The 24963-nt window shown below is 38.7% G+C and overlaps 1 protein-coding gene across 1 annotated transcript in view; it reads left to right on the top strand.

The window, feature by feature from the left end:
- Positions 1–24963, top strand: part of ARIH1 (ariadne RBR E3 ubiquitin protein ligase 1) — a 74377-nt gene that overhangs the window by 31557 nt on the left and 17857 nt on the right. The window contains exons 3-9 of the mRNA XM_055133913.1: positions 1501–1645; positions 13383–13475; positions 14124–14179; positions 16882–16948; positions 18555–18661; positions 21013–21055; positions 21479–21550. Of these exons, the coding sequence (XP_054989888.1) occupies positions 1501–1645; positions 13383–13475; positions 14124–14179; positions 16882–16948; positions 18555–18661; positions 21013–21055; positions 21479–21550 (583 nt within the window). The remainder of the gene's footprint in view (positions 1–1500; positions 1646–13382; positions 13476–14123; positions 14180–16881; positions 16949–18554; positions 18662–21012; positions 21056–21478; positions 21551–24963) is intronic.

Here is a 24963-nt window from a genome sequence, read left to right as displayed (position 1 = left end):
GCCTTTTACAGTATGTTGGCATTTTGGTTGATAATTTGATTGTTAAAGTGTACTATGAAAAAATATTTATTAAACAGATGGTCTTAGAGCTGTTTCTTACACTCATTTTAGTGATTTTAGTGATTTTCTGTATACTGCTCAAAAGTAAGTGCTTTGACACAGAGCCTGATAGTCCTTCAGTACAGTTTTTTTGGGAAATCTCTTCGAGTATAATTTTTTTAAAAATTTAAGCATCTCTTTAAGAAGGTCTTTTATATTTTTTTGGTGGGAAGGGGTTAATTTTTTGGGTCACACCTGGCGATACTCGGGGGCTACTCCTGATTTTGCACTCAGGAATTACTCCCGCCGGTGCTCAGGGAACCATATGGGATGCCAGGGATAAAACCCAGGTCTGCTGCATGCAAGGAAAGTGCCCTCCCCCACTGTATTATCATCGCTCCAGTCCAGGTTGAAAATTCAGCTTTGCAGCATAGTTCTTTGGAGAGTCTCCAACCCCACATATGATCTCTGAATACAGTGAGGTGTGAACCCCAAACCAAGGGGGTGAAAAGTAATTGGTAGGGGCTGGAGAGATAATATTGCAGATTAGGTGCTTGCCTTGCACACAGCAACCTATGTTTAATCTACAGCACCCCATATTTTTCCCTGAGTGCAGAGCCAGGTGTAATCCCCAAGCATTGCTTGCTGTGACTCCATAAATAACAACAACAATAGTAATTGACCAACTTCTGATCAATCTTTTTACTGGATACATTTAATTGTAGGTTCTTTTAAGAATATTACAAGATTTGTGCTCGCCTTGGCAGCACATATACTAAAATTGGAATAGTACAGAGAAAATGATGGCTGGAGGAATCAGTCGGGATGGGAGATGTGTGCCGAAAGTAGATAATGGACCAAACATGATGACCTCTCAGTGTCTGTGTTGCAAGCCATAATGCCCAAAAGTAGAGAGAGAGTATGGGGAATATTGTCTGCCATAGAGGCAGGGGGAGGGTGAGAAAGGGGAGGTATACTGGGGATATTGGTAGTGGGGAATGTGCACTGGTGGAGGTATAGGTGTCTGATCATTGTGTGATATGATTGTAACCCAAACACGAAAGCTTGTTACTATCTCACAGTGATTCAATTAAAAAGAAAAAAGAAAGACAGTAAAATGGAAATAAAAGCACCATTACTCTTCATTATGTATTAGAGATAGCAAAACTTTCAGCTTTAAATTGTAGTTATTATAAGACTATAAAAATAATAGCTTACTTTATGAATAAAAATATTTAAAAAAATCAAAATAGCACAGAAACTTAATACCAACTTTCATGTATCTAAACCGCTGAGTACTATAATTTGTAGCCATGCAATTTCTTTCCTCTAACCAAAAAACAGGTTATGAACTTGGTATGCTTTTAAAATTCATTACTTTCCCCTATAGAAAATCAGATTTTGGAGAGCTCTCATAGTGTGATTTTGCTGGCTCTCATCCTTTCTGTTTAAATGATGCAGGTACTTTGATGGAAACCTGGAGAAGCTCTTTGCTGAGTGTCATGTAATTAATCCAAGTAAAAAGTCTCGAACACGCCAGATGAATACAAGGTCATCAGCACAGGATATGCCTTGTCAGATCTGCTACTTGAACTACCCTAACTCGGTGAGTATCTGGTAGTTAGCAGGCTAGCACTGACTCTTGGGGGGTTAAATAAATTTTTATTATTAGACAATGGAAGATCTGGGTGTCTGAGAAAGCAGCAACATATCAGTATGTTAAGGATAAACAAAGGAAGAGAAATAATAAGAGTTTGTTCTCCCTGACACTCCCCTTTGGTTTTTACTTTTTATTTGTATTTATTTTTTTAAGCAGCTTGTGATTATACACCCAAATCTTTTAAAATTTCTTTACCATCAGCAGATATTATTCAGTAGGTAGACTGCATTGTGTAGAATTATTTTTATTCTAATTAAAATAATTTTAAATTCAAGTTATTTAAATCTCCAAAATATGAATGTCTTTTATAGTTACTTTGGGGAGTTTTCCAGATTTCATAAAAAAAAGTTGCACTTGTATGGATCTGTTCTAACATGCTTAAATACAATAATGACATTTGGACAGATACTAAGACCAAAGTAGTTGATGTTTCTTTGAAGTAAAGGTATCCTTAATTTTAAAACCTGTTCAATTTAGATTATTAACTTGTAGTAAAAACAGTTTAGGTTTAAGGATAATGTTTTTTAAAAAACTATTAGGAACCATGTTAAAATTGTTTTCGGTAGATAAACGTTTCTAATTACTTGGAATTCACCTTTTAACATGTTTCAAGATACCTCAGCAATAACTTAATCCTATGGTAATTATAGCTATTTTATTTTTAGTATTTGCCTTATTAGCACTTTTTAATAATGACTAGGTTTTATCAGAGAATTATTGTATATTTCACCACACATCATCACCTCATAATTGTCTTATCTGTTTTTAAGTATTAGCAGCACATTACAAAAAATAAAAGACTTCAGTAATGGCCTCAATCCACTTTTTCCCAAAAAAATTGGTATAAAATCTTCAATAACTATATAATGAATTGTAGTACTTTAATGCACTGAAGTACTGCAGAAAAATATATCTGACTGAGTTTCATATATTTCTCTAAAGAGACCGATTTGAAGAAAACTAGTTTCACATGTACAAGAGTTTAGCAAAAAGGGTTAAGAAAAAGTTTAGTAAGTCCACTTAGAAAAAAAAATTTAAATAAAAATAATTTAGATAATATTCTGAATTTAATTTTTCAATTTCTCAAGTTTTGCTTATATCTCTTAATAGCTACTTGAGGGTTGGAGTGATAGCACAGCGTTTAGGGCATTCGCCTTGCACAAGGCTGACCAGGGTTTGATTCCCAGCATTCCATATGGTCCACCGAGGACTGCTCGGACTATTCTGAGTGCATGAGCCAGGAGTAATCCCTGTGCATCGCCGGGTGTGACCCAAAAATTGAAAAAAAAAGCTATTTGACTTTGGGCAGTAGATTAATTTTAGATAGGCCTCAGTTGTTTTATCTTTCAAATGAGTTGAATAGACAATTAAAAAAGGGCTGGGTATATGACCCAGTAGTAGAGCACTTATGTTGCATATGTAAAGCTTTCAATTTGATCCCTAGCAAGCCCCGGTTCCCCCCCCCCACACACACACACAGATATCTAAATCCATTGGGGGCGGCGGGGGGAGAGAGAGGGAGAGAGTTATTTTAAATTTTCTTCCAGCTTAAGAGTTTTTTTTGTTTGATTTTCAAGACTAATGAGAAATCAATATGACTATTAATATGAAGTTAAATGCATGTTTTAGCCTTTTTGTTTTGCTTTGTTTTAGAGCCACCGCAGTGGTGCTCAGGACTGTGTACTCAGGGATCACTTTAGGCAGTGGGGGGACCATTTATGATATTGGGGATTGAACTCAGGTTGGCAAGTGCCCTGCTCTGTTATCTCTATGGCCTCATGTTCTTGGCCATTTTTATCCATAATATATTCTTTGCAACTTGGCCTTCATTTTATATTAATTTATAAATATTCCTGTAGAATATCACTGGAATTTAAATAATGTGTTGTAGGTCATACAGTTTTTCTTTTCTTTGGTCTTCCACTGCTCTTTCAGTCCCTCCATAATTTAAATCTTAAATAAAATTTGGATACTGAAAGGTGTTTGCAAATCCATAACTTTCTCAGTGACCTTGGTATAGTGTAACAGTTAACAAATTAGAATTGAAAATCATGAGATTTTCAGTGTAAAGTTTGCTTGCAGTTCTAACTGATAATGAATAATGCATTGTTTATTCAACACAGCAGGTACTGTCCTAAGTATTAGAAACAGTAGAAAATGGAAAAAGCATAATGCCTGGGACTGGGGATATTCAAAGACTGTCTTGTGAAGGCCCCAGGTTTGAGTCCCTGTGTTTCATGGGCCTTCACACACCACCAAGGAGAACCTAGTAACTCCAGCCCCAGCTCCCCCTGAGCACTGCTTGGGATACCCCCAACCTCAACCCCATAATAATAAAGATAAAATGCCTGCCTCATGTAATTTGTAAGCTACCTGGCAGACACATAAAGTGATATATTCAGACACATAAAGTGATATATTCAGAAAGAATGAAACTAATTTTGATGCTATGGAGACATGTTAGACATCTAAATCCACTTGGGATCTGGGAGGGCTTCTACAGACGTTGGCTAAGTGATCCAGAAAAAACTAGAATGGTTAGTGTTAAAAAAGTGTCAGAGAAAATAACTGAAAAGTGAACTTGGAATTAACAATGAGAAATGTAATGACCTTGGAAAGTTACTTTAAGAAGGTGGTAAGGTGAGAAAAAACTGCTTGCACTGAAGGGGGATTAACTTGAAGGTTGGAAACGAAGTGGAAGGCAGTATAAAACAAGTTAGGAAATTTGGATTTTCAGTAAGAGCACAGAAAACAAACAGCAACATGGGTTGGAAAGTGAATTTGAAGAGTTATGGAAACTATAGTGGGTGTTATGAAATATATAGCGCTGTCATCCCATTGTTCATCGATTTGCTTGAGCGGGCACCAGTAACGCCTCCATTGTGAGACTTGTTGTTACTGTTTTTGGCATATCGAATATGCCATGGGTAGCTTGCCAGGCTCTGCTGTGCGGGCGGGATACTCTCAGTAGCTTGCCGGGCTTTCCAAGAGGGATGGAGGAATCGAACCTGGGTCAGCCACGTGCAAGGCAAACACCTTACCTCCTGTGCTATCTATTGCTCCAGACATGAAATATATACTTATGAAAAAACTAGGACTTTTTTCATAACAGCTTAATTTCCATGTATTCCGTTTTAGAAGTAAAGCAGTTTTTCATTGAAGCTTTATTAATTGAATGACTGGTTTCTTGTACTGTGAAAATCCTGCATTTCAGTTTTCCTTTTTCTCTTCAAACACTTGTCCTTGTTTTGGTGCCAAGAGTTGAACCAAGGCCTCACATAATGCAAGGCAAGAACTTGACTCTAAAATGCATGCTTGGCCCTATACTTGCTTTCATTATGCACTTTTCTTCTCAAAAGCCTCTAAGCTTTATGTGGTGCCACACAAAAATGGGCTTTTAACTTAGTTAAATAACTTTAGAAAAAGGAGTTTGCTGAGACTTCTTATGTTCTCCATCCCCTTTTTGTTCTACATATATATATACATACATATATATATATATGTATATACATATATATTTATTTATTTATTTTGGTTTTTGGGTCATACCCGGCGATGCACAGGGTTTACTTTTGCTCATGCACTCAGAAATTACTCCTGGTGGTGCTTGAGGGACCATGTGGGATGCTTGGAGTCAAACCCGTGCAAGGCAAACACCCTACCGACTGTGCTATCACTCCAGCCCTTCTACCTATACTTTTTACCCTTGGGCTATTGTATTTTTTATGAAGTAATTGATATAAGAAAAAAAAATACATTGAAGATAGTGAGGGTAGTCTGTTCTCCCTCCCTCCACCCCCCAAATTGGGAGGACTTTTCACCTCTCTTCCTCTTTAATTTTTAGCTCAGTCCATTTGGTAAGGGAATTACTTCCCTGATTATTTTTTCATTACTTTTTAAATTAGAGATTTTGTGGACAGCATGAAACCTTGCAATACCAAGATCTAACTTAGGGTTAGCTGAGTGCAAGGCAAGTGCCTTAACCCCTATACTATCTCTTTGGTCCCAATATAATTTTTTCTTTATAGAATGCCCTTCTCATTATAGCCTTGAAAATCATCTGGTGGTCTGGCAACAAGTTAGCCCAGTTGTCCTTCACTGGTGGGGAATAGTGGGGATATCTTTGTTTCCTAGCTCACCCTTGCCTGTCCGTCCCTCTCCCTCCCTACGTTCTTCCTTTTTCCCACATCTGGAGGTGTTTAGGGCTTACTCCTAACTTTTCACTTAGGGACCACTTCTGGCAGTGCTCAGGAACCAAATGGGGTGCCTGGGGTTGAACCTGGTTCGGCCCCATGTGTAGTGATGTCACTCTGGCCTCCCCCTGCCTTTTTTTTTTTCTTTTAATAAACACGAGCATTGATTTTCCTAATGTCTATCTTCACCTGTTCTATGAATTAGGTTAAAATCATTGGCTATCTTAATAGTAGCATATTTTGCTTCTCTGTTCTCAGCCGTGCTCTGAGAATGGTTCGGTGTTAGAGATTGGGCCCTGGCCTGGGGCCTGTGAAGTACACACTCGGCCCACTGCACTCTCTTTGGCCCCCCGCTATAGAAGTATAACCTGTTGCTTGCAGTAATGCTATGGGGACCATGTGGTTCCAGGGATTGAATGCAGAACTCCTATCTATAGAAAACAGACAATAGCACCAACAAAAAGCCACAAAGGGTTGAAGAGATATTTCAGGAGGTAAGGCACTGGCACTGCCCTTACATGCGGCTAACTCCAGTTTGACCTGAGTATGACATGTGAGTACTGTTAGGAATGACTCCTGAGCACCACTGATGTGTCCCAGGCTTTCCTCTTCTCCCAGCTCCCCCAGCACACACACAGAGCAACAGAAGCAGAGTGGGGATGTGTCTTAGTGGTACAGTACATGCTTTTTATGTGTGAGAGCCAGACTTGATCCCAGTAATGTGCACATGTTCACAGCACACAAAGAACAAAGGGAAGTAGGAATAAATTTGGCAAGAATGTGAAAAATCTCTGAAAGAACTTTGTTTTTTTTGTTGGGGTCATTGCCCATCAGTGCTTAGGGTTTACTCCTGACTCTGCATTCAGGAATTGCTCCTGGTTGGCTTTGGAGACCTTATGGGATGCCAGGGATCAAACCTGGGTTGGCTCCATTCAAGGCAAGCGCCCTACCCTCTACTATATTTTTTAAGTAAAAAATAACATTTCTAAGAAGGAACTTGAAACACTAATGAATAAAGGATAATGAATATTTTATTTTATTTATTTATTTTTTTAATCTTTTTATCTATCTATTTTTTAACTTTTTATTAAATCACCATGTGGAAAGTTACAAAGTTCTCAGGTTTATGTCTCAGTTATACAATATTCAAACACCCATCCCTTCACCAGTGCCCATATTCCACCACCAAAAACCCCAGTATACCCCCCCGCCCCTGCCCCCCACCCCCTACTGTATAACTAATGAATTTCACTTCATTTTCTCTTTACCTTGATTACATTCCATATTTCAACACAAAACTCACTATTGTTGTTGGAGTTTCCACCCAAGAAAGACAGCCCTACTACCAAGGAAGCATTTGATAATTAGTTTTCCATTGCTGGGAATGGAGAGATATGTAGCCCCACTGCTCCAAGTACATAACTCTTTTTTTTTTCTTCTTTTTCCTTTTCCTTTTTTTTTTTTCCCCTCATCCCCCTTCCCGCACCTCATAGTATGGTGTATGTCATGCCGCGTTTCTCCCTGAAAATGGGAAACAACCTGGAAAGAGGGATATTTCCTCTTCTCGGCCGGCGTGGGGCTTTTGCTTAGTTCACAGTCCAGAGAGGTGGCTGCTACATTAATAACCTTCAATATTTCAACAAAAACTTACTGTTATTATTTGGAGTTTCTCCCCCCCCCCAAGTCAGACCTGTTCAAAAGGAACCGTTTCACATTGCTGACAATTATAGATGTTAAGTTGCGCGGACGCGGCAGCGTCCTCGCGGTTTTGGATTTCTGTATAAAGTCCAGGGAAAATTCTGCCAGAAATTGTATAGCCCAGCTCACAGTCCCAGTGCATTGCTGTAAGAAGTCTCTGGAATCTAAGTCTTTAGGTGCAGAGGGTCCGCTTCACTCTCGGCAGCTCCGAATTTATCTGGGCCGAGGGCGTGCTGGTTACACCCACTTCCTATGAGTCCCTAGGAGCCCCACGTGTAAAAATCGAATGCCTCTGGGTTAGGATTCTTAGAAGATGGCGCCTGCCATGTGGGTGCCACCGCAGCCACCGTTTTCCGTGCAGGAAGACAGGGTGGGGAGGAAAAATCCACCCCCGGGCAGCACAGAGTTGCAGCCCAGTTCGCAGTCCCAGTGCATTGCTATTAGAAGCTGCGCTGGATGCCCTAATGTGTTAGGTCTCTGGAATCAAAGTCTTTAGGTGCAGAGGGTCCCGGATAATGAATATTTTAAAAGAAAAATTTAAAAAATGTTTTAAAAATAATAGATTGGTGCTGGGCTAGGTGGAAGCTGGTCATTCTTAGAAAAGGTGATAATAGGAGAATTTAGTATATAAAGAAGGATACATTTCAGGTTCCCTGGAGTTCATTGAGAGGTTTCCTTGTCTTGCACATGTCCAACCTAGTTCAATATCTGAGTACATCCTGCATCATTGACCAATAACTGCGGTCCCTACCTCATCCCACCAGAAAAGAACCTAACTTTGTTTGTTTGGGGGAGGCTACACCCAGTAATATTCAGGGGTTACTCCTGGCTCTGCACTCAGGAATTAACTCCTGGCGGGTTTGGGGGAACCTTGTGGAATGCTGAGGTTCAAACCTGTGTTAGCTATGTGCAAGGCAAACACCCTGCCTGCTGTGCTATCACTCTGATCCCAAAAGAATAAGGCTTCTCGTCTTGTTTTGGGGTTTCTTTGGGGGCCGTGGGGGGAAGCACACCTTGTGATACTCAGGAATCACTCCTGGCAGGGAGTCAGGGACCATATGGGATGCCATTGAACCTGAGTTGGTTTGAACCTGAGTTGGCTGCATGGTACACAAGCATCTTAACCTGTTTTACTATTTCTGCCATCAAAAATAATCTAAAGAGGATGCATTTCACATCAAATGGGTTATTTAATTGATGAGTCTGGAACAGTTCTGATTACATCTGTGTTGAAAGAATGACTGAGGGAGAATTACTTTTAAACATGATTTCCAAATGAGATGAAAACTATGCCTATATAGTCCCATATCAAAACTAATTGATTTTAAAGCTTTATTATTTATTTTATTATTATTATTTTGCTTTTTGGGTTACATCCAGCAATACTCAGGGGTTACTCCTGGCTCTGCACTCAGGAATTATTCCTGGCGGTGCTTGAAGGACCATATGGGATGCCTGCAATTGAACTTGGGTTGGCTGTGTGCAAGGCAAATGCCCTATCCGCTGTACTATCGCTCCGGCTCAGAAGTTTAAATTTATATGATTACATTTTGTTGCATCTAAATAAAAAGCTGCTACATAACAATAACTAAGAACAATAAAAGCTAACACTAAAAGAAACTTAGAGCCATTCTATTTCCTAAATAAAATTTTTGAAGATAGTATACAGAAAAAGAGCTATATAGCTCTAAAACTTTTTTCAAATAATTAAAATTTACTCATAGTAAAAGGAATTAGAATCAAATCTGATAAAATTTGTTCATCTACCAATTAGACTGGTAAATATAAGTGGTTGGATCACATACCATGTAGACTCATTATACTACCATATAAACTGCCATAGCCTCTGTGGATGAAACTTGCTGATGTGTCAGATTGTATTTGGGTGCCTTAATGATTCCACTGGTACAATTTTGTCTTTAGAGACATCTATAGGACCACAGTATGGGTCAGTCACATATGTCGTCAGTGCAGTTAGTGGAGCAGCACAGGGAAGAAATTTGGCTGCCTAAATGTCCATCCATGTTGGTTATATAAATGACTTGTGGTGCTCCAAACATACTGTAATAAAATGGTGAGCCCACTATACTAATATTAGTACCCCATCAAACAATATTTTAATTTTGAAAGTGTATGTAGAAGAGAGTGTGTTTTCTTCATTTTATGTATGTGTGTTCCTGTGTGTATAACCTTTTCTGTAAAGATACGGAAGGTAATGTAACTAGTGATTGCTTTTAAGTAAAAGAAGTAGAGGGAAGGTATGAGAATGAGGATGGCTTTTTTCCCACCACTTTGTTACTAACTTAAAATAATTTAATAATACTGTAAAATATTTTTTAAAGTAGGGGAAATAATTGAGTTTTTAAAAAAATTATTTTATTGAATCACCATGTGGAAAGTTACAAAGTTCTCAGGCTTATGTCTCAGTTATACAATGCTCAAACACCTGTCCCTTCACCAGTGCCCATATTCCACCATCAAATACCCCAGTGTACCTCCCACCCCCACCCCCCCACCCCCACCTGCATAACTGATAAATTTCACTTCATTTTCTCTTTACCTTGATTACATTCCATATTTCAACACAAAACTCACTATTGTTGTTGGAGTTCCCCTCCCCCCCAAAAAAAAAGCCCTACTGACAAGGAAGCATTTGATAATTAGTTTTCCATTGCTGAGAATGAAGAGATATGAAATTGCCCTGCCGCGGTAATGGCCATGCGGTTTAGGATTTCTGTATTTTAGTATTTTAGTAATTAAGTCCAGGGACATTTATGTTAGAAATTGCATAATTTCCCTTCCTGGGGTAGTATGGGACAATGGCTTAGTTCACAATCTAGAGACATGGCTGCAAGCAGTTTCTGGGACCAAAAGTAGTCTATCTGGCCTCCGGATCGTGTTCAATCAGCAGCAAAGCGGCCACACCAAAGTGTGGCCGCCTGGGTCGAGTCTTGGTGGAGTGTGAGCTGGTATCGGCCCTGGCCTGAGACTGCCCAAGAGTCCCGCTGTTCCAAGTACATAACTTTTTTTTTTTCTCCTTCCCGCACCACCAAGTTCATACCTGCTTATAGTCCTCATAATATCAAAATAATTGAGTTTTTAAAAACTAAAGTTTCTTTAGCAATTATTTGTGGGGCCACGATTAGAAATTGAGCAAATCAGGGAGGTTCACAACACAAAACTTAGGGGCCAGCCAGTAGAATGGCAGGGGTGGGTGGTGGGTGGGAAGTGGCACTTTAAGGAAGGAAATAAAAGTCAGGAGGTCACAGTTGGAAAAGGGCTGAGAAATACAGCTCTAGACTCTCCAGTACTGAAGAACTTGTGTAATATCCCATAGCAAAGTTTACTTCCTTTAACCATCTCTCAAATAACATTTCAAATCATATAATCTAGAATTTTACCAAAATGTTGCTGTTACTTAATTATCTGAATAATCTTTGGGTTTCCAAAGTATTTTATTTTTTAGGTTTTTATTCCACACAATTGCACTCTTTTGTGTGACCTTTGCCGGTGTGGGGAGCAGGCTATCTAGTGCCTCTCAGTTTGTATCCACTCCACATGATACTCAGCCGTGGGGCCAGCAGTTCAGTTCCTGAGGAAGCCTGAGGTCTTGCAGAACCTGCTGTGCTCAGGGCCTACAGAGCTACACCCAGCAAAGTGCTTTGTGCTTTGTAGGCCTTGTGCTTCTGGAATTGAACTGGGCATGTATCCTAGCCCATATACTATTTCCTAGGCCCCTGTGTCATGTTTTTTATAATAGCTTTATTACTGCTATTCAATTATATATAGGTATCTAGCATATAGTAAATATGATGCTATACATACAGTTTACCTGTATATAATCGGGGGCTGGATTTGAGCCACACATAGCTTTGCTGAGGGATCACTTCTGGTGTTGAAGGATAAGCATATGAAGTTAGGCGCCTTACTTGCTGTAGTATCTCTCCACCCCCATCTATGTCTATATCTATTAATTTTTTAAATATACTGTTTAGTAGGTGTTAGCACATTTTGTGCAGAGGATATTTATAACCAAAAGAAACCCTGTACTCTTGTACGGTCAGTTTCCAATACCTCCCTGTACTCCCAGCCCTCGGCAACTACTGATCACAACTTTACCCTTAAGTTGCCTATTATGAACTTCCTAATTGGACACTGTTGTTTTTAATGACTCTCTGCTTTTACTTAACATGTTTTCAATTTTCAGTCATGTTATAACTTGTATCAGTATTCCCATTTTGTGGCTGAATAATATTTTGTGGATATTACATGTTTCATTTATCCACTTACTAGCTGTCGATCATTTTAACTTCTTTCCATTTTTGGCAATTACAGATACTTGTTGCTGTGAACCATGATTGTACCAGTTTCTGTGTGAATGTGTTTTCATTTTTTGCGTATGTACCAAGCAGTGGGATTGCTGGATTGTATGTTCCTAATTTAATCTTTTGAAAAAATGCCAGAGTATCTTCAAAGTTTTTACATGTTTGCATTCTCACCTGCATAGTATGAGCATCTTAATTTCTCCCACATCTTGCCAACACTTTCGTTTGTTCTTTTTATTAAAAAAAAAGTAAATGTGGGTGCATTGGTAGTGGGAAATGAGCACTGGTGAAGGAATGGGTGTTGGAACATTGTATGACTGCGACTCAATCATGAACAGCTTTGTAACTATATCTTTAGGTGCTTCCATTTTTTTTTTTTTTAAGTAGGTGTAGGTGGAATCATCTTGTGGTTTGGGTGGGAGGAGGTGATGGGTGTTTGTTGGGCTTCACCTGGTCCTTGCTCAATAATTACTTCTCCTGGCAGTGCCAGGGATCAAACTAGGTTTGGCTTCTTGCAATGCAAGTAATGTTCAGTACTATTCTTTTAAAATGTCATTGTGATTTTAAGGCTGTTTTGACTGGAGAGACAGTACAATGGGTAAAGGCATTTGTCTTGCGCTCACCCTGTTGGCTTCAATTGTTGGCACGTTGGCACTCCTTATGGTTGCCCAAGCTCCACCAGGAATGATGCTAGAGTGCAGAGCCAGGAGAAATCCCTGAGTACTGCTGGGTGGAGCCCATAATTGCAAAGCAAAACAAACGCTTCCTTTTGGGGGATGGTGGGGGTGAGGGCAGTTTGGATCACACTCCTGCTCAGGCAAGCTCTCTGCTCAAGAGTGACTCCTTGTGGTTCTTGGGGAGCCATGTAAGGTGCTTGGAACCAAATGAGTAGGCTATGTGCAAGGCAAGCGTCTTATCTCCTATACTATCTTTTAACCCCCTATTTTGTTTGAATTTTTTATAATGCTTGGGATTGAGCTCAGAGATTCACATCTATCATATGCTTCTTGGTATATAACATTTACAATGTAATACAGGGTCTGAAGAGATGATACTGTGGGTAGGGTGTTGGCCCTGCAGGCAGCTGACCCTGGTTCAGTCCCTGGTATAGCATATGGTACGGAGCAATCCCCTGAGTACAGAGCCAGGAGTAGCTCTTCAGCGTAACTGGATGTGGCCCAAAACAAATAAAATTTATACAGAGTTAATAATAATAATGTGTGCCTTTCCTAAAATTATTAATGCTGTAGATTCACTTCCCATTCTCATTGGTGTTTTCTGTTCATTGCATATGCGCGTCTAGATTTTACCACCTAGAATTTAATTCTGTGAACTCATCTATTATTAAATAGGTATTATAGGTACCATGAAAAACATGACCTAAAATAACCTTATAGGGATTTTTCTGGTAATACAAGGTATTTGTTTAGTTGTTGTTGTTAAGTGTTTGTTTTATTTTTGTTACAGTATTTCACTGGCCTTGAATGTGGACATAAGTTTTGTATGCAGTGCTGGAGCGAATATTTAACTACCAAAATTATGGAGGAAGGCATGGGACAGGTAAAGATGCCAACTTGGTTGTAGTTTTTATTCAACTTCTACGGTGTCTGGGTCATTGCATAAATATAAACAGGTGAGGTTTTATGGATTATGATTACATAGGAGAGCTTGTTTTTTATTTATTTATTTTTGCTTTTTGGGTCACACCCAGCGATGCTCAGGGGTTACTCCTGGCTCATGCACTGAGGAATTACTCCTGGCAGTGCTCAGGGGACCACATTGGTATGCTGGGAATCGAACCCAGTCGGCCGCGTGCAAGGCAAATGCCCTACCTGTTGTGCTATTGCTCCAGCCCCAGGAGCTTGTTTTTTAAAGATTAAGATAACCAAAAGATAATTAATGCCTTTTTTTTCTATTTGATACGGGGCGTTTTAGTGTTAAGATCCAGTCTAGTAATTCTCAGCAGACGTCAACTTTTATATATTTCAACTGTTTCGTCAGGTTACTTGCTTTTGCCAGAAACCAGTTACTCAGGTCAATAATGCTAGAACCTTGTGGTGATAAATAACTTGACGTAAATAGCCCATACATTTCCTTTAATACAAGGTTGTCAAGAACCTACCAGTGTTGCTGCTTTCCTCAAGTGTAACAGTGGTGAAGGTTCAGTGAGTATTTGTTGAATGAAGACAGTTTAAATTTCTCTTTCAGACTATCTCATGCCCTGCTCATGGTTGTGATATCTTAGTGGATGACAACACAGTTATGTAAGTATTTCTTTTAGCTTCTGCCTGGTGAATATTAGTGAAGCCAGATTAATTTAGAACTTTAAAATTTTTTTTTTTTAACCTCAAAAGAGGTGAAAAGCTTAGTCTGAAGGGCTTTTGCAATTTCTCATTTGTGTGATTTAAAATCCATTTGTAATTGGTTAAATTCCTTGTCACTATTCTGGTAAACTTGGCAATACATAATAGTTCCCGTAAACCTTGAAATTGTAGCATAGTCTATTGAGGTTCTCAGGGAAGCATGCTTCGTACTATTAAAATAAGATAAGGAGATTAACTCTTGACAGCTTTGATACAGGGTAAGGAGAATGACAAGTACACCAGATCTTGGTGTACATCTCATACCATTAAAGAGAGAGAAAGAAGGAAGGAGAATTCAGTAGGAATAGATTTGCAATTGTCTCTCACAGTCTCGTGGGTGACCCCAGCACGTAGATTGCCCGCAGAGGAATGCCTTCAGAAGTAGGAACGCCCAAGCCTCAGGATCCTTAGCCTTCTCAGTCCTTAGCTGTGAATTATGTGGCAGAAATGTGGCCTTCACTGGAACATTGCTTCAGATCCCAAAGACTGCTCAGGGGCCTGGAATGCAAGCTTCTCAGGGTCTTGGAATGTGCCCCTAATGATGAATACTAAAGCTAGAATGTATGTGAACAAAACAAAAGGGGTTATCGCCTGTTGAACACTGAAACTCATTGTGGGAGCATAGCCACCGAATCTGTATGTGAACCCCAGTTATTTCAACGAAAAACAGGGACCATGGTTAGAGTTTGCATTATCCAGGTATATCCTGTTATTTTATGCTCTGATCTGTCTGACTTACTGGTCACTCCTACATAAATTCATAATATTAATACTTAACTCACTGTGTTTTTCCAAAGTTTGTTGCCATCCAAGGTGCTTTCAGAGCTCTTTTTATAGTCCATTATATACATCAGCACTTTGTACAAAACAGAGTGTACAAAACATAGTCTTTATGAAAGATTTTAATGAGGTTGGACTCTGATGTAATTTTCCTGCCTTTTCAGTGGTTGCTCTTTTTTTTTTTTTTGAGTGTCTTTCTCATTTATTGTTTCTCTCTTTAATATATATTTTTTTAATTTTATTGAATCACCATGTGGAGGGTTACATAGTTCTCAGGATTGTGTCAGTTATACAATACTCAAACACCCTTCCCTTCACCAGTGCCCATCTTCCATCACCAACCCCCCCAGTATACCTGCCGCCCCCTCCCACCTCCCCAGTCCCCACCCTTGTAAGTGATAAGTTTCACTTTGTTTACGCTTTATCTCGATTACATTCCATGTTTCAACACACAACTCACTACCGTTGTTGGGGTTTCCCCCAAAAAAGAAAAAGACAGTCCTATTGCCAAGGAGGCATTTGATAGTTCTCCATTGCTAAGAATATAGAGATATTAAGTCCCGCTGTTTGTTACATAGCTTTTCTTTTTCCCCCTTGCCCCGCGCCACCGAGTTCACGCCTGTTTAGTAATCGCCACGCTGTCTGACAAAGGGAAAAAAACCGAAGAGGATGGTTATTTCCCGTCATCAGCAGGCGTGGGGCTCTGGCTTAGTTGATAGTCTAGTAGAGTGTCTGCAAGCAGTTTCTGGAACCAAAGGTCTTGCGCTGGTATCGGCTCCGGCTTGAGATTCCACCAGCGTCCCACTGTTCCATGTACATAATTTTTCCCCTTATATCCCATTCCCACGCCGCCAGGTCTGTTTGCTTAATGGACATCACACTATGGTTGACGCCACGCCGTGTTTCTTCCTGAGAAAGAAGAAAATTTCTTCTCAGCCGGCGTGGGGATATAGCTTAGTTCAGTCTAGAGAGATGGCTACCACTTTGATTGCCTTCAATATTTCGGCAACAGACTTACTATTCTTGTTAGGATCTCCCACAAAAGTTTGACCCATTAAAAAGGAACCATTACATATTGCTGATGCTAAGATGACATTAGGTCGAGCGGCCGCTACCGTGGCCACGCGGTTTTGGGTTTCTGTATAAAGTCCAGGGAAAGTACAACCAGAAATAACATCACTACAAACTTTTACCCTTTTATGGTGCTCATAAGATGGAGAAACCTAGAGAGAGGCTCGGCGTCTCCATTTTGCGCTCAGAAAGCCGCGGACCCTGCACGGTGCTTGGGAGGAAGGGGTTGAGAGAGAGAGGTTAAAAGAATTGGGGGATGCCCGGTTTCCACTGTTTCAGCCCGCCGTGGGTTCTCCAATCCCGTGCCGGAATTAGTTCAGTGGGCTGCTTGGAGTCCAAGGGCGCTTCCTTGGGCTCTTCCATCATGCTCGCTCCGCAGCAGGGTCCAAAGGGAGTGGTTGCTCTTTGTTTCTCTTTAGTATCTTTCTTAAAACTGGCAGAAATGTTTATCATTTATACTAGTGAAACAAATTTTAAGGTTCATTGTTTTCATTGATACCTAGAAATTGCTGTGAATTACAGAATCTTCTAGATTGACGAGAGAAGCCTAGAATGCATGTTTTGCAGATTTGAGGCCTGCTTTTATCTGTGGTACCACATGGTATACCTAGAGCACCACTGGTGTTAGCCACCAAATACCATCAGCCTTCATGGCCACCAGTAGAAATTTCAAATTATGGCAGGTTTTGTTTTGTTTTCTTTGTTGAAATATTTAAACCCTTAGCTAAAAATGACTCTTCATTGTTTTTCAGGCGCCTGATTACAGATTCAAAAGTTAAGTTAAAGTATCAACACTTAATAACAAATAGCTTTGTAGAGGTAAGTGATTTAGGTATTTTTATTTATTTTCTTTCATTTGCAATTCTGCTCCCCCTTCCTTCATTGTAGATATTGATGTTTTGCTCTACATGCTTGGCCATGTTGCTTGCACATTTTAATTTTATTATTTTTTAAAATTTTAACTTTTTTTGGTTGGAGTCTACACCAAGCTGTGCTCAGGCTTACTCCTGGCTCTGCACTGAGGGATCACTCCTGGCAGTGCTCAGAACCTTATGCCATGCTGGGGATCAAACCATGGTCATCCCTGTGCAAGGCAAGCACCTTAACTCATGTACCGCCTCCAACCTGCTTGCCCATTTTCAGCTGTTCTGTTTGGTGGGATATTGCATCAGCTTGTCTTGCTTGCACTCTGGGCTGCTGTGCTCATTGAACTTTTATTCAGTGCTTACACATGTTCTTGTCAGGATTGTTCTTTTAGTTGAGACATAAAGCATGATATGCTTGCTTGCGGATTTACTGCAATGTTCACTGGGGGTTCCACTGTTTTGTTTGTGATGCTTGCACACACCTGGCGCTGGAATGCTCAGAAATGGCTTGCAGAAGGCTTGCCTTGCACAAGGCTGATCCAGATTTGATCCTGCATCCCATGTGGTCTCCTGAGCACCACCAGGATTATTTTCTAAGTGCAGGGCCAGGAGCAACCCCAAGCACTGCCAGAAGTGGCCCAAAAAACAAAGGAAAAAAGAAAATAAATTGCTTATTGTGGGGCTGGAGTGATAGCATAGCGGGTAGGGCGTTTGCCTTGCATGCGGCCGCCTACGTTCGATCCCCAGCATCTCTTGTGGTCCCCCGAGCACCGCCAGGAGTAATTCCGGCGTGCATGAGCCAGGAGTAACCCCTGTGCAACACCGGGTCTGACCCAAAAAGCAAAAAAAAAAAAATTGCTTATCCTGTACTGGCACTCACACACAGCAGAGCTACTGGCTAAAATAGCAAAATTGTCAGGATTATATTTGTCACATGGGATACTGTGGATTTTAACTCATGATCTCTGTGTTTCTCAAGGCCCTTCCTGCTTTTAGTAAAAGGAATTTTGTTTAATCATGGAAATACTTGTTTTTCATTTGTAAAAGTAATTATGTCAGAGGGATAGTATAATGGGTATGGCAGGAAAAATGCCTTTTCAACAGCCAGTCCGGCTTCGATTTCAGCTACCTGTACGGTCTCCAGACCCCTACCAGGAGTGATCCCTGAACACAGAGTTAGGAATAAGTTCTTAGCACAGAGCTGGGAGTAGTACCTGAACACCACCAGGTATATCCACAAAAGACAACTTACAACCTTTTGAGAAAATTAAATTACATTTTGGCTGTGGTTAGGAATTGGTTTTGTTTATTTTTGTTCTCAGTGGAATTTTGGGATGAAACAGAAGCTATTTTATGAAACAGAGTTCAAAGGATCTATAATCTGAAAATGTGCATCCAAAAGCATTGCTATAGGACCAAATACAGGAACAGTATTTGTCACCATGTTCTTTTACCCCTTTCACTAGAGAAATAATAAAAATAACTGCTTGTTGTGCTAGGAAATCTTTCATTGTGGCTTAATTTACTGTCAGTTTTTAATTGTGTAATTTGTATTTCAGTGCAATCGACTGTTAAAGTGGTGTCCTGCCCCAGATTGTCACCATGTTGTTAAAGTCCAGTACCCTGACGCTAAACCTGTTCGCTGCAAATGTGGGCGTCAGTTTTGGTAAGCAGGTGATTTCATAAGTCGGAATGGTGCCCTTAATTATTCTGCTCTCTCTGTTCTCGGTAGAAAACAGTAGAAAATTTGTTGACCTCAGGTGGGTGATGTTACTCTTTACTTTTGAATCTTTGTTGGGGGTGGTATGAATTAGGTTAAAATGCCTCATCTTTTAAAAATACATATAGAAAGCTAAGTCTTAAGTGAGTTTTTGTTGTTGTTGTTCAAGTTCTGTATTTTTTTAATGGGGGAAAATACAGCTACAATAACTTTTTTGTATGCTTCTCTGAAACATGTATGGTAGTGAACTAACTTAGAGACTGGGCAAGACAAGAACTCGGTTGTCCTTTCTGGTTGATTATTCTGTCAAATGATGTTTTCCCTAAAAGCTTATCATGCTTCTAAAATTATATATATAGTTAAATTTGAAAAGATAAAACTGATTAGTTGTGCTTTTTTAAAGTAAAATGTGTTCTTCTCTGGCTTCTTTGGCCCTAACTTTCATAGTAACCTGGGTTTTTTTGAAAACTCTTAACATATTCTTCAACTTTTAAATTCTGGATTTGACTAACCAGAAATTCCCAAAACTGTATCACAGCCTTTTTTTGTGAGTGTTTTAGGAATGCAGTCTAAAACAGTGCTGTAGCAGTAATACAGCAGGCAGGGCACTTGCCTTGCTAGGGTCCATCCAGGTTTGGTCCTGGCATCCTGTACAGTTTCCCAAGTCCACCAGGGATAAGTTCTGATGACCACTGGGTGTGACCCAAAACAAAGCAAACAAAAAAGAATATATAATAGAGAAATAGCTTAACTGGTTGAGAATGTATTTTTGCTTGCAGGAAGTCCAGGTTCAATTCCTGGCATCACATGGTCCCTCAAGTACTTCCAGAAGCAAACCCAGAGCACCAAGTTGGGAGTAACTCCTGAGCACTACCAAAAACAAAGAGAGGTCAAGGTCAGGAGATGGCTGAAAGTGCTAGTGCTCATATTTTCCTTAAACCCTTGCCTCAGATTCAGTTATGGCATGGTGTACCAGCACTGTTGGAGCAACCCCTGAGCATCTCTGGGTCTGAGCCAAAAACCAAGAATGAGAGGCCAATCTAGAGGCTCTGGAGCTAGCATATAAGCACTTAATTAGTATCTCATACCATTCTATTTTTTTCTCCAGACATCTAGAATGAGATGTTCATTTTCTTAATACTTCCAGGGGCCAGAGCAATAGATAGTACAGCCAGTAGGGTACTTGCATTGCACATGGCTAACTCAGGTTCAATCCCAGATACTCCATATGATCCCCTCTGAGCGCTGCCAGGAGTGATATCTGAGCACAGATCCAGAAGTAAGATCCAGGAGTAAGCCCTGAGCATCCGTGGGTGTGGCCCCCAAACCAAAAACTTCTCCAAAAAGCAGGCAAATTAATTCAAAGTATGTATAAAATATGCATTGAAAGTTCATTCAGTTATGCAGCAGTATCTTCATTCTTAACCTACTTTTAAATATAACTTAAATTTTAAGCATTTGAATCTTAGATTTAGACAGAATAATTATGAGTACTTAGTAGCTGTAATATTGTTGAAGGTGGTTTTGGTTTGTTTTTTTTTGGGGGGGTGGGGGTTGATTTGGCCATATCTGGCAATGCTCAGGGATCTCTCCTGCCTCTGCACTCAGGGATCATTCCTGGACCATATGGCATGCCAGGGATCAAACCTAGGTCGACTATGTATAAGGCAAGCACTCAACCCAGTTTATTATCTCTACAGCCCTTCGTTTTCTTGTTTTGCATCTTGTTCAGTACAGTTTATCGATTATGTTGAGATTCATTTGTGTGGATTATGCAAAGATATAGCTTGTTTGCATACCACATATAGTTTACTGTATATTAGGCATAATAAATTATATCCAAGTAAGTATTAATTCATACTAAGACATGTAAAGTCATTTCAAAGCTTTAAAAAAAAGATAATGTATACTGATTTGTTGTAATTAGACTCAAATTAATAAAAATTATTTGTTCAGTTTCAGTTAAAGAATGGTTGCAGCAAGAAACTATATTAAAAAACTCAGGAAAGTACAGATCTAACTAAACCGATTTTTGTCTTACCAGTTTGGTAGCTTTTAATTAAGATAGAATTATAACAAAATATCCCTTCATACTTTAATCATTCTTATACATGTATTGAGTACTCAGTACATACTTGTCCTAGTACTAAATTCTAAATAACTTACTGTGAAATAAAGCAGACATGGTTCCTCTCCTTGTTTTGTTAGTTACTAGGGAACTATAAATCATGACACAGTATGTTTACCTTCCTTAATAGGTGGGACTTAATTATTTTAACTCTTGTGTTACTTGACAGCTTTAACTGTGGAGAAAATTGGCATGATCCTGTTAAATGTAAGGTGAGTTTTGCATTTTCATTTTTAAGAAGCATAATACATGTATTGCTTTGGCAAATTGTTCACGATTTGTTACTTAAACAGTAGTAGCTAGATTTTATTTTGTGGTTTTTACTTAAGATGATCATTGCCTGGGTCTAAGCTCTTGTACGGGTCAGGCGCTTGTTTTGCATGCAGTCACCCAGGCTTGATCCCCAGCACCACAGTTGGTGCCCTGAGTCCACTCGGAGTGATCTCTAAATACAGAGCCAGGAGTAAGCCCAGAACACCAAAATAAATAAATGAAAGGAAATAAACTTATAGATAATCATGTTTGGATTTTATATTTAAGGTTTATTATATACAAATATATTATTTGTTAAAATGATTTTTTAATCTTTAGCCTTAATCTTTTGTTGTACTGTAACAATTGTTGTTTTCACACAGTGGTTGAAGAAGTGGATTAAAAAGTGTGATGATGACAGCGAAACCTCCAATTGGATTGCAGCCAACACGAAGGTTGGTATTTTTCTTTATTAAATTCTATCACTAATGAACCTGATAATGATAGTTGTTTTAGTTACCGCAGAGTCAATAAGATTTCCTAGTCATGAGTCTTGATTTATATTTATCTCACTTATTCTCCCCCCTGATTAATTTTCTGTTAATTTTTCTTTGAGTGTTAAGTTTTTGGGTTTGAATTCTGTAATGCTTATAAGTGTAGTACTCTGCTATAGGAGATTTTAATTAGAAAATAATTTCATTTTTTAAACACAACTATAAAAAACTAAAGCGACACTTTCTGTCATCTTGGACTTTTATAATGCCTTCTCATATTGTTCTTGGCTTCCTTTTAGTAGAAATAGATTGTATTAACTCAGTTGGTTTTATTAATTTGTTTCTTTTTCTATTACATTTCTGCTTATAAAAATTTCCATTCTTTAATATTGAAGGAATAATTCTTTAAAACAGCAGTCAAGCAAAGTAAACTTTTATTATGCAATGGAACTGACCTCAACAAATTTATTTCATGTTCAGTGTACTAAATATGATTTATTAAGAGATTTTTCCTGAGAAACAGATTTTTTAGTAACAGTGTCCCTTGGTTTTTTGTTTTCTACTTCTTGTTTTCTGATACGTTGAACTTCGTTAACACTTCTTAATGTCTTAGAAATGCAAGTACTCTTCTTCTTTTCTATCACCAAATAATAGCCAAAAATTTGAATCACAGCTGTGTACCAATCTCTCAATAAGAAAATTTTATAAATATGTAATTGTTAATTGAATATTCATTCTGTTTTTATAGGAAATTACTTGGGTATGAATGATAAGGGTATTCATGTACTGTTAATTTTTATATACAATTGTCTCTCGCCTGTAAAGATAATGCTTTAAAGAATACTGAGTTGTTTGACCAGTATTAACTAAGGCTTTGCACTATTTCATCATTCAGTCATAGGACAACAGTAGGAAGCAGTGCTTAAATAATAAAATTAATGAACCAAATTTTATATCATTTTATACCTGCTACCCCAAAAATATTATCACTTAAGTATACATTTTGATTTCCCAGAAAGCATTAGCAGTGAAGCAGTAAGTTCTTTCATATAAAACAAATGCCATATCTTTGAGGAATGTATAATTTTAATATTTGTGTGCTTTCTGAGACTTGTGATAAATAAATGTCACACAAGAAAACATTACAAAATACATAGTGTAATGCCAGAAAATAGCAATTACTTTTGTTATTGTAAAATTTTCCTGGGGCCAGAATGATAGTATAATAGTGGGTAGGGTGTTTCCCTTCCATATTACTGACCCAGGTTCAATTCCCAACGTCCTATATGGTCCCCCAAACTACCAGGAGTGATTCTTCAGTGCAGAGTCAGGCGTTAAGTCCTGAGCATAGCCAAAAACCAAAAACCAAACCAAAACAAAACCCTCCCCAAAATTGTTTTCTAGCCAAGCATTGTCTATTGAAAATAGATTTATATATATAACATATATAAGTAATACATATATCCATTAAAGTCCCCAGATCTTCAGATGTTTTTTGAAACAATAGAATATGTAAGAGTTATATTTTCACTAAGAAGAGTGATTAGACTGTAGCCCTCATTCTACATTTAGAGAAATTTGCAAATACTTTAAATTTCCAAAATGTATAAAATAGGAAGTACAGGACTGAATATGGTAGACTAAGTTATTTATACAGGAAAAATGGTAATTTGTAGTAACAGATTTATCAACTTGGTAGTTCGTGAAAAAACTGAAAATTTATTCTCCTTAGAGATTGTAAAGTTTTATTATTACTGCCTTAAGATTTTAATCTATAGAGATTGATATCATGTGGTTAATTATAATAGTATTATGTGGTTAATTATAACATGTAGAATAAAATGTACTTTTAGGCTTTGAATTTGGGAAAATATAAAATTTCTTATGTGTAATTTAAATTTTTGATTAAAAATATATAGTTAAACATTGTCAGGCCCAGTGAGATCACTCAGTGTTCAGAGGGGATAACTTATATGCTTTAGGACCTGAGCTGGATTTTCAGCACTATATGACCCATCTCTCTAGCACAGCAGGGGATAAGCCTGGTGGCCCCAAGCACCACTCATGTGTCTTCTCTTGTCCTGACACATCACCCTGACACCAACCAAGACGACCTTGCAGATCCAGGCAGTACACATTGTTGGACCCAAGCATTGACATCATAGACCCAGTTGGCCAGTTATCAGAGTGCCCCCTGAGAACATCTTTGGAGACTTTGCTAAAAACAACAACAAAAAAATTGGGGGGAGTGGTGAGACTCTTTGGAGTATTTAAAATTACTGTTGTTTAGATATGGAGAGATAGTACAGAGGTTAAAATGTTTGCCTTACACACAAGAGACCTCAGTTTGATCCCCCACATTGCAACTGGTCCCTGGCAACACTAAGAGTGATCCCTGAGTGCAGAGCCATGAATAAACTCTGAGCACTGCTGGTGGCCCTCAAACCAAAAACTGATAATAAAATTAATGTACTTTTTATAGCAAAGTATTCTGTTTCATAGAGGCTGAATTATGCAAATAATGTAATAAATAGTGATTGTGCCTCCTGCAGGAGTTTCTAACATCAAATGCAATCTTTTAATTTTTATACAGTTATGTTAAGAATGAGTGTTTTCTTTTTTAATTTCGAGAAGGGAAAAAACAGTAAGCTTGTAGGGCAATGACTTTAAGTCCCTAGCAGTCAAGAAAAAGATAAAGGTGGGGTATGGGGGGATGTGATCACTATAGAATGGTTGTAAACAGATCACAGTAAAAAGAATTAAAACATTGTATTTGACCCAAAATAGTAGTGGTGACCACAGAGTTCAGTAACCTCAAAAGAATTTACTAATAATCCCCCTCTCCTAACTCTTGAGGCCACATTGCTTGGGTTTGCCTCCTGACTATCATTTGCTACCTATGTCACCTTGGACTAGCTTTCTTTATTATTTCTCTTTCCCTTAGTTTATTCATTTGACACATTGAAATAGGAATAGCACTATGATAAGGATTATGAGTTAATGCATGTAAAACACTGAGAACAGTGTGTGGGGTACAGGAAGTTCTCAATAATTTCTAGATTATATTAGAGGGTGTGATTACATTGAAAAAGTTTTCCCATGGTGTTGGAGAGATATCTCAAAGAGCTGGAGGGCATGCTTTGCATGTGGGAGTCCTGGGTGTTTGAACCCTGTCAGCACACGATCCATCCCCCCAAGCACTGCCAGGTATGGCCTAAAATCAAAAAAGTTTTATCTCCCATAAAAGGTTTTTGTACTATATGCATGGTTGAAGTACTTAAAATGATTTTTTTCTGCCAACCCCACTAAATTCTTAAATTAATTGCACATTATAAAAGCCAGTAATAATGGTAAGCTTGTTTTCAATGGAATAT

Source organism: Sorex araneus, chromosome 3 (assembly GCF_027595985.1).
Source record: "Sorex araneus isolate mSorAra2 chromosome 3, mSorAra2.pri, whole genome shotgun sequence".
Lineage (NCBI taxonomy): Eukaryota > Metazoa > Chordata > Mammalia > Eulipotyphla > Soricidae > Sorex > Sorex araneus.
This window is presented reverse-complemented; position numbering and strand designations above follow the sequence as displayed.